This window comes from Rhinoraja longicauda, chromosome 15, assembly GCF_053455715.1.
Source record: "Rhinoraja longicauda isolate Sanriku21f chromosome 15, sRhiLon1.1, whole genome shotgun sequence".
In the NCBI taxonomy this organism is placed as follows: domain Eukaryota; kingdom Metazoa; phylum Chordata; class Chondrichthyes; order Rajiformes; family Arhynchobatidae; genus Rhinoraja; species Rhinoraja longicauda.
In genome coordinates this window covers 34,247,576-34,257,289 of record NC_135967.1, presented here as the reverse complement: position 1 = coordinate 34,257,289, position 9,714 = coordinate 34,247,576, and the positions used below count along the sequence as shown (strand labels likewise).

Below are 9,714 nucleotides of genomic sequence, written 5' to 3'. Positions count from 1 at the left end.
CATCGATATATGTATCTACTCCTTGCCGTGTATCTTAATTACATCTATGCTACTGACTCAACTACTCCGTGTGATAGGCGAGTTACATCCTCGCTGTTTTTTTGCCTCGCTCATTGGTACAGTTACTTTTCAATTATTCCTCTTTCTTACACTGTCCATCTTTTCCCAATCTGTGCCGTCCTCGGGATGAATGCACACTTACTTACCTGCTTAAACCCCTCTCGATCTTGTTATCTGTCTCTTTCTACCTTGCGACTGGTCTGATATTTCCCCGAGTCTGGTGTTGTTTTCGCTGGTGGAGCTCCTCTCAGTGCGGCAGTCTCGGGTTCGGACAAATCGCTGAAGAACTAAGAGAGCAGCGCCATTGGGAGACAGCGCGCCAACGACGGGGAGCACTTGACGGAGCTCGCTGAGTGCCTGGACTCGCAGTCGCTGGCTTGGCTGTCTCTCTGACTGGCGCTAATGGGGCAACAGAGGCGTCGAGTGTAAAGAAAGGATTGCCACTCAACAATGGTTCACAGGCGAGGTGCGGGTGAAGTGCAGCATGCTTATATAATACCTGTCGCGAACGCTCTCCCGTGCCACGCATACTTGTTGTCTTCGATAACATGTGTTCCCCGAGCGCTGTTGCACTTTTGTTTTAAACTTCATGTAAACAAAACCAAAAATCGGTCTCGGATTGAAATCTTCTAACCAAGACTGCAAATGTGCATATAGTGTCGGAATCACCAGAGCAAGAGCACCTATCTAGCTCCAAAACACAGACGTTGAGGTTACACTGACTATCTGGTGTGTGTTATTTTAATGTGCTGCGTTTCAGGTTTGAGTTGAAGTACGTGTGTGTGTGCCCGCGCTGTGCTGCTGGACAATGCTCCAGGGTAGAATCGATTTAAAAGTTTCACCTAGCTGTCAACATGTGTGAGGGCGAAGAAACAACTCGCAATTAAAGCCAAGTTTTAGTCGTGTGGGTTCAAACCCCTCATTTGTAAGCCCATGTGGTCCCGGGGTTATTTTTCAGCAGCCTGCACAAATATGGGGGTTTTTTTGTGTGTGAAAAACATACAGACCAGGCAGCTGGAGCACTGCGAGTGGAGCTTATGTGGGTGTAAATAAAACTTGTACCTTTCTCCAGTTAAGGGCATTTCAAAGCGCTTTACTGCTAATTGAAGAACTTTTTTGAAATGTTATCTTGAAATATACGAACGTGGCACGCTCGTATTAACGCACAGAGCAACAAAGTAAAGCGTCCAATGGTCTTTTATAATGACATTGATTGAAAATTAAATATTGGTCAGGGCAATTATATTTGCCACATGGTCTAAATAATAGTACCATGAGATGTTTAATTTTAACCCATGAAAGAAACCAAACCTGGGCGTAGTCTCTCGCCTGAAAGACAGCACATTTGAAAAGTGTAATAATTTCTCAGTATGGGTTGGAATGTCTGGCTACATTTTCCATTCATCCATCAAAATACCATGTATCACTTAAATTACCAGGCAGAGCCAGGATAATTTTATACATACCCATACATTTTGACATTTCTGTACAACAGGATCCAAGGAAGTTCAAGGTGTAAATTTACCCCTCTATCCCCTCAACATGGAAATTGGAGAGAGGTTTAATGTGAATTATCTTGGTTGATTATTCAATTGCTGATTTATAGAACTTTATTGGTCAAGGTCTATCTTGTAGTGATTGTTTTTGTGTAATCTGTTGGTGGAATTGATAATGCAGATTGAAACTAGCAAGCATTGAATGATAATTTTGACCACTCAGTGACATTTCACAAAAAATGCTTTTCATCGAATACACCAGAAAATACTGTGCATGCCAGAAACCTAAAATAAAAGCAGCAAATGCTGGATATAACTTCTGAGACACATCGGACAACTCCCCCCAGTCATCAACATCATTATATTTGCCGTTCCTCTCTTCTCTTGTCACCCTTGTGTGCAATCTCTTCATTTTATCACTTCCATGGTGCTGGGCTCAAAGCAGTAGTTTCAAGTGAGACAACAATTTACTTTTACTACCTTCAATTTCATATACTATGTTTACTACTCAGCTTGTAGTCTCCTTTACATTGTAAAGATCAAAAGTTCATTGGTGTAACCAGTTTGCAGAATACTTCTGCTCAATTTACATGCGTGTTTCAGAATTTTCTGCCCGTTACTTATATCTTCCATCCTTTTTCCACTCTGACCTCATCTGCACCCAGACTCCTGCACTGTTCTAATAAAGCCCCCCATTAGTTTCAGAAACAAGCTTTATCATCTGCCTTCTGTAGTCAACTTTGAGTTTAACAACTTCCGTAATCATTTCTACTGTTCCAATTTTCACTTTTGTGATATATTCATTGGTCTCACCCACTTTTGCTTTGCACAATCATCTCTTTTGTACTTTAATTTCCCCTACCTGAAACCTGCTTGCAAACATCACCCCCCTTTTTGCTCTTCTTTTGGCTCCACATCTCAGTGACCGAATTATTTTGTTCGTCTCCACAGATACTGTTTGGCTTTCTGAGTAGTTCTGCTTTTACTTAGTAAGTGACTTCTTAAGAAGGTTATGGTGACAGAGATAGGAAGATGAAGGGGAGGAGGTTAAGTGTAAGGTAGCAAGGAAGTTTCTCAGATTGAAAATGTGAGTATTCAATTGGAATTCTGTTGGAGTTGTTCTCATTTACTAAATTTATAAATGAAATGTATGCAAGAAAGAAAGGTGAATATTTTCTCCGCTGTAAAATCTATGTTTCACGTTTCTCTTGAATTCTGTTGGAGTCATTCTCATTTACTAAATTTATAAATGAAATGTATGCAGGAGAGAAAGGTGAATATTTTCTCCACTATAAAATCTGTTTCACGTTTCCCTTCTGAAAGTTGTTTCGGATCAGGGGAGGACTCGTATTGGTTTGACTTTGCTTTCTTGGATACTGTAAATTGGGTCGAGAAATCTTTGGACGTTGCATAAATAATCTTAATATAGCATGCATTTTGTGTTTGTGCAGGTAACAAATACAATGAATGCTCTCTAAATCTGACATTTTCTAAGATAATAACGAGTTATTTTTAACAGATTTGGGTCCATATCTATAAATGTATTTATTCTTTGTGTAAACTAGGTTGATAAAACAATGTTCCAAAATTACTGCTTTGCAAGTAACTACAGGGTATTTAATGCCAAACTAGAAACTAGAAGGTAAGAACCATTAATAACCTCATGGAGTAGTAGTTTTAATAGAAATATAGCTTCTCGGAGTAGTAGTTTTAATAGAAATATAAGTGTCCTAGAAGGTTATTAATCACCATTGCTGAGAAAAGGGAAAGGGAGATGGAATTGAAAGTTTAAAAAGGGATTCCATCATAGCGTAAATCAAAGAGAATAAGAATGTTAAGAAAAAATGTGGATGAGTAAATATTTAGGAGGAAAATTTAGGAGGCACTACAGATAGCCTAGATATCAATATGAGATACCCTTTCAGATTCTGTCTTATCACTTCTTAATGATCTAATAATGCACTATGTTTCTATTAGTGGGAGAGTTTGGAGCTAGATGTCATAGCCTCAAAATTAAAGAGCGTTCTTGTAGGAAGGAGGTGAGGAGAAATTGCTTTAGTCAGAGGGTGGTGAATATGTGGAATTCTTTGCTACCGAAGGCTGTAGAGGCCAAGTCAGTTGATATATTATTAAGGCATAGATAGATTCTTGATTAGTACAGGTGTCAAAGGTTCTGGGGAGAAGGCAAGAGAATGGGGTTAGAAGGGAGAGATAGATCAGTCACAATTGAATGGCGGAGTAGACTCGATGGGCCAAATGGCCTACTTCCACTCCTATTCCTTATGACGACTATTCTTAAGTATTAGTGAAATAGTGAAGAATTGCAGTGAAGATTTGTATATGATTTTAACATTTAAAAGTATTCCATTCTATACAAATGTTTAGTCATAGAGTCAAAGAGAGTCATAGAGTTATACAGTGTGGAAACAAGCTATTCGGCCCAACTTGCCCCCACCGACCAACATGTCCCATTTGCCTGTGCTTGGCCCATATCCCTCTAAACCTGTCCTATCCATGTACCTGTCCAAATGTTTCTTAAACGTGTGACACCTCCTGCCTCTATTGCCTCATCCGGCAGCTCGTTCCATACACCCCCAACAAAGTTCCTCCTTAGGTTTCTATTAAATCTTTGCCCCTTCACCTTAACCCAGTCTCGAATTTTTTTTAGAATGCTCCCATATTTCCAGGCAGCATAGAAAGGGCAATTTCAGCCCATCCATCACCATTTCTTAATTACCATGGATGTGAGTCCAGAAATGAACGTTGAAATGCCAGCCCCAGGAACTTTGACACAATGTTGCTTTTAGCTCCCCAACTTCATTTTCATGCCCTTAAGTTGTAGACGGGTTAATGGGTAGGCTTTGGAACCAAAGTCCATATACACAATTAATTTGCGAGTACACCTTCACGTGATCAGAGGACCTGTATAGTGAATTGCTAGGGTAGAATATAGCTTCCTGCGTAGGTGTCCTATCTCATTAAGAGGGTTGTGAACACAACCCGTCATGAGTATCCTCTTATTTTTAACTTGAACGTGATGTTACTATTCTCAGTTTTTTCCACATTAACCAGAAGTTAAATATAACATTGTGATATAAATAAAAAGTAAAGTGCAGATGAACAACAGATCTGTCATTTTCTTAAAAGAAGGGATGGGGAAGAGGTTGATTGAAGCTGATATTTTTTATCAGTAACCAGTGAAAGCAATTTAATACTATTTATCTTATAAGCTTTCATCATCTTAAAGATCTCCATCATCTGGCCATAATTTTTTTTGAGGACTATCTCAACTTGTCAAGCAATTCAGTTTGGTAACAGCATTAAAAAAACCAAGTTTTTAATGTGTTTAATGACTCAGCATTCACTCCCATGTGTGCAAAGAATTTCAAGGATCAACAAACTTCAGAGAAAGATGTTGACCCATAGTTCTGGACTGTTTCACCCGTGGAAACATCCTCACAGAATCTACCCAGTTCACATTTTTCGGAAACATGCAGCAATTCCTTGACTTGCATAAAGGATGAATTCATGGAAAATGTTTTTGTCAAGCAAAATGCCATAAATCGAAAATGTTGAGCAAAATGGTTTCAGTGCAGTCTTTCCAAAGCATCAAGTGCCTATTCATAATTGCAAAAAATAGCTTCATAAATTGAAAGCACACCAGTCATATAATAGCAAAAAATTATAAATCGAACATTTGTAAGGAACTATTCCTTGTACAATTTACAAATTTTTGTTTTAAAACAATTGACTCTCTGGGGTATGTGTCCATGATTTTACGAAGCTTTACCTTTACAATCTTGAACAATTCACGCAAAATAAAATGGCTACCTTCCAAAAAGCAAAGATGTTCAAAGTATGTGATTAGAAGATCTGAATCAAATGCTTGTGCCCCAGAGTTGGTTTAGTGCCCCTGGTGATCAAAGAAAATCAGTACGTCAAGACTTGAAAGAGGAAGAGGGTGTGCTGTATTTTTAAAGGGGGCCGTATGTTCAACGCAAGCCCTGGCCAGTTTAAATGGTTCAAAAGGTGCAAACCTGCACTATGTCCTTTGGGGTAGGTGACAAATGCAGTTACTTTGGTGACAGAACATCTGAAATGAATCATCAAAGAAGATGGCTGCCCTTCTAAACTAGTGTTTAAAATGGACGGAATGGGGCTCTTCATGCAAGTTAATCTCGAGACTTCAAGGCAGTCAAAGAATGCCTTGCTCTTTGCCTTAGTGGTAAAACTGAGAGTAACTAAGCTTAAATCTTTCATTATCTAGCAGGGACTGCAAATTCCAATCTTCCAATGGTAAGGCCGAACAAAAAAGCCTGGATGACAGTATAGTTCTTCCAAGAGTACTCTGTAAGGGTGCACTATATACCTTGTGTATGTATTTATTGTCTTAATTTAACAGTTAACTGATGTTAAGACAAATGATATTATTTGGTTTCTTGTGTTGATGTATATTTGAATATTTGGGGTCTTTTACTGTGATTATTGAGTCTGGAATATAACCAGAATTGTTACATTGAAAATAATGGGAAGCATAAGAATTTTCACTTTATTTTAATGCAATGTTTTACAAGAAACCATTTGTAAATCACAGAACACATGAAATTTTGAGATACAATCTATCTTCTCTTCTTCCAGACACCGGATAAATACAGGGTAATTTCTTCCAAAAAAACCCCATTTTATTTCATATTTCCAGAATGCCTTGTACTGAATGGATGTTGTAATATTCTGTTAAAAGATATATTGAAAACCTGTTTTAATAGCCTTCACCAATGAAAATCCTGTACATATATTGAATAAATGTAATAAGATGGAATATCCATTGATTTTTGTTTTGTAGACACTGAGCGTGCAGTGGAACTACTGAGGGAATACTACAGTGCTCTTCCAGACTCAGAGGAAGGGCAGCTTCGAGCAGCAATTGGGAAAGCCTCCAACATTTTCAGTAGTGACTTGTTCCAAGCACTATTAGGTAACACTTCTTGCTACAAGTTTAAATTTTACTTTCAAATTAGGATTTAAATGCAATGTAAGAATTTATTAATTATTGTCAAACCTTTCCAAGATTCAGGGCAATTTATTTATCTGGATGAGTGAGAAAGTTGATTGATTTAATGTTACGATAGTTTCACTTGTATATTTACCCTGTTATATGAGGATTAAAACATGATGTTAGGAGATCAGATGGTTGTTCTGACTCTTGAGACTTGTTACTGCTGCTGCTTCCTCTTTGCATCCTTGTGCAATACTTCCATTATCCTGAATTTGCTACGATAATCTTTCCTGGGATCGGCCATTTAAAATCTGGTATGTGAACCTTAGCTGCTGTTGGCACACACTGTGTTTTGCAAAATTCACAATTTGATCCTCGGGCATGATTGATAAGGCATAATTAATAAGTTTGCAAGTTACAATACAATAGCTGGTACCCCAGACAGTGAAGATGGTTATCAAGAATTGCAACAGGATTTTGATTTGTTGGGCAAATGGACAGAGGAATGGGTAATGGAGTTTAGTACAGATAACTGCACTTAAGAAGGTCAAACCAGGGTAGGATCACAGTTAATAGTAGGGCCCCAGGAAGTGTTGTAGAGCAGAAGGATCTCAGAGTACAGGTGCATCGTTCCCTGAAGATGGCATGGCAAATAGATAGGGTGGTGAAGAAGAGTTTTGGCTCACTGGCCTTCATCATTCAGGCAATTGAGTACAGAAGTTGGAACATTATGTTACTGTTGTACACAAAGTTAGTGAGACCACATTTGAAGTTTTGTGTTTGGTTTTGCACACCAAAAGAGGCTATCAAATTGGAAAGAGTGCAGATATGCTTTAGAGGATGTTGTCCTGGCTCAAGTGTCTGAACTACATGGAGAGTTTGGGCAGGCTAGTACTTTATTCCGTGGAGCACAGAAGGCTGAGGGATGTCCTAGTCGCAGAGTTGCAGAGCTGTACAGCTTGGATACAACCCTTTGGGCCACCTCGTCCATGACAATCATGTCAGTGCATTGGTATCACAAAATACTGGAGCAACTCAGTAAGTCTGAAGAACGGTCTCGACCCGAAACGTCACCCATTCCTTCTCTCCAGAGATGCTGCCTGACCCGCTGAGTTACTCCAGCATTTTGTGATACCTTCAATTTGTACCAGCATCTGCAGTTATTTTCCTACATAACATGTCAGTGCATTGGGCTGGTTCTATTTACCTGCATTTGGCCCATAGCTCTCTAATATTTCTATCCATATATCCGTCCAAATGTCTTTTAAAAGTCATTATTATATATGCTTCTATAGCTTCCTCTGAAACCTTGTTCCATACACATAGAGATAAAGCTGCCCTGAGGGGAAAAGGAGCACCCTGCCTCAAAGAGAAAAAGCTGTCCCTAACATCCTTCTTAAATCTCCCCCTTCTTGCCTTATGTTTTAGAATCCTCTACCCTCTCATTTTAGAATCCTCTACCTTAGGGAAAAGACTGAGCATTCACTTTATCCGTGTTCCTCATCATCTTGTACACCTCAATAAGGTCACACTACCTTCTATCTCCAAAGACTTAATGGCATCCTTCATGTCGCTAGGTGACCGGAGCTGCACACTTGTGGGTGATCTTATACTGTACATGTGCATACAATTATGAGGATGAATGCACAGAGTCTATTTTTCTCAGGGTAAGGGATTCAAGAATGACGGCATAGGTAGAGGGGAAAGATTTAATAGCAACCTGAGGGGCAACTTTTTTTAAACAAATGGTGGTTGCTATATGAAACGTACTGCCAGAGGAAGTAGGTTGGGACAGGTACTATAACAGCATTTAAAAGACATTTGGACAGGTACAATGATAGGAAAAGTTTAGAGGGATATGGGCCAAACAGAGGCAAATGTTCTTGTTATTATTCCCGAGTTTGGTTTGATTGGATTAATGTGTAGCATTATCTGACTTTATTGAATCATATGCAAAATAAAGCTTTTCATCGTATGTGTGGCAATAATAAACCTAGAATAGCATAGATGGGGCATCTTGGTCGGCATGGATGAGTTGGGCCGCAGGGCCTGTATCCCAGCTGTACAGCTATAATTCTAGATCCATCAGTAGTAAAATTTTCTCCAGGGATGCTGGTTGACCCTCTGAGTTACTCCAGTATTTTGTGTCGTCTTTTATTTAGCAGTAATTAAAATCTTGCCTCAGTACATAGTCCTTGAAAATTACAGGCAAGTACAACTACTATATTATCTGACTTTAGCTGATGAGTTTACAACAAACCGCTTAAAAAGAAATAGGAATTTAAACTGCCTCCAAGCTGGCACTGGAAATATTAATACACTATGTTGCAGTTTTACTGGAGTGTTTTGTGTAACGTGGAAAATATTTAAGCCTGAAGTATTACTTGGTTAATAGCTTTAAGGTGGAAGGAAGTCTGGGTCCACATATGTTGGCTTGCTTGACTTCGAAAAATTTGGAAATATTTAGTAGGATAGGAAAGAATGATGATGAATAACAACTGTGATTGATAGAAGGCTGTGCGGTAACTGTTGGTTGGAAAGCTATTCAATACTGAGAATTTCCAGCTTTCCTGTGAACTGTAATGTAAGTGGTCAATTTTTAAATACAAAAACTGATTCACTGTGTGAAAACTCTGTGAAATAAAACCAGAAAATTCTGGAAATACTCAGCCAATCAGGGTGCATCTGTGAGAAGAGATGAAAGGAGTCAATGGGTATTTTTAAGGTGAAAATTGACAGATTCTTGATTAGTACTGAGTTCAGGGCTAATGGGGGGAAGGCAGGAGAATGGGGTTGAGAAGGAAGGATAGATCAGTCGTTATTGAATGGTTGAGTAGACTCGATGGGCCGAATGGCCCAATTCTGCTCCTATAACTTATGAAGAGAAACAGAACTAATGTTTCAGGTTGAAGACCCTTCGTCAAAATAGTGTGGGAGCATTTGGGATGGTATTGAGAAGCTTGAGGCTGTACACTTCTGATGAAGGGTCTTCAATCTGAAACATTAGCTTTGTTTTCTTCCCAGAAATTGTGACCTAACCCACTGGGTATTTGCAGCTCTTTCTGTTTTTAGTTTTGGGTTCATTATTGTCATGTATACTGAGGTACAGTGAAAAGCTTTGTTTTGCACTCCATCCAATCAGATCAGATAATACTATACATA

The 9,714-nt window shown here is 38.9% G+C and overlaps 1 protein-coding gene across 3 annotated transcripts in view; it reads left to right on the top strand.

Moving 5' to 3' along the window:
* Positions 1-403: 403 nt before the first annotated feature.
* Positions 404-9,714, top strand: part of dlg3 (discs, large homolog 3 (Drosophila)) — a 358,637-nt gene continuing 349,326 nt past the window's right edge. For all 3 annotated transcript variants that reach the window (XM_078412470.1, XM_078412469.1, XM_078412468.1), the window contains exons 1-2: positions 404-526; positions 6,400-6,531. In XM_078412470.1, the coding sequence (XP_078268596.1) occupies positions 511-526; positions 6,400-6,531 (148 nt within the window). In that variant the 5' untranslated portion in view covers positions 404-510. The remainder of the gene's footprint in view (positions 527-6,399; positions 6,532-9,714) is intronic.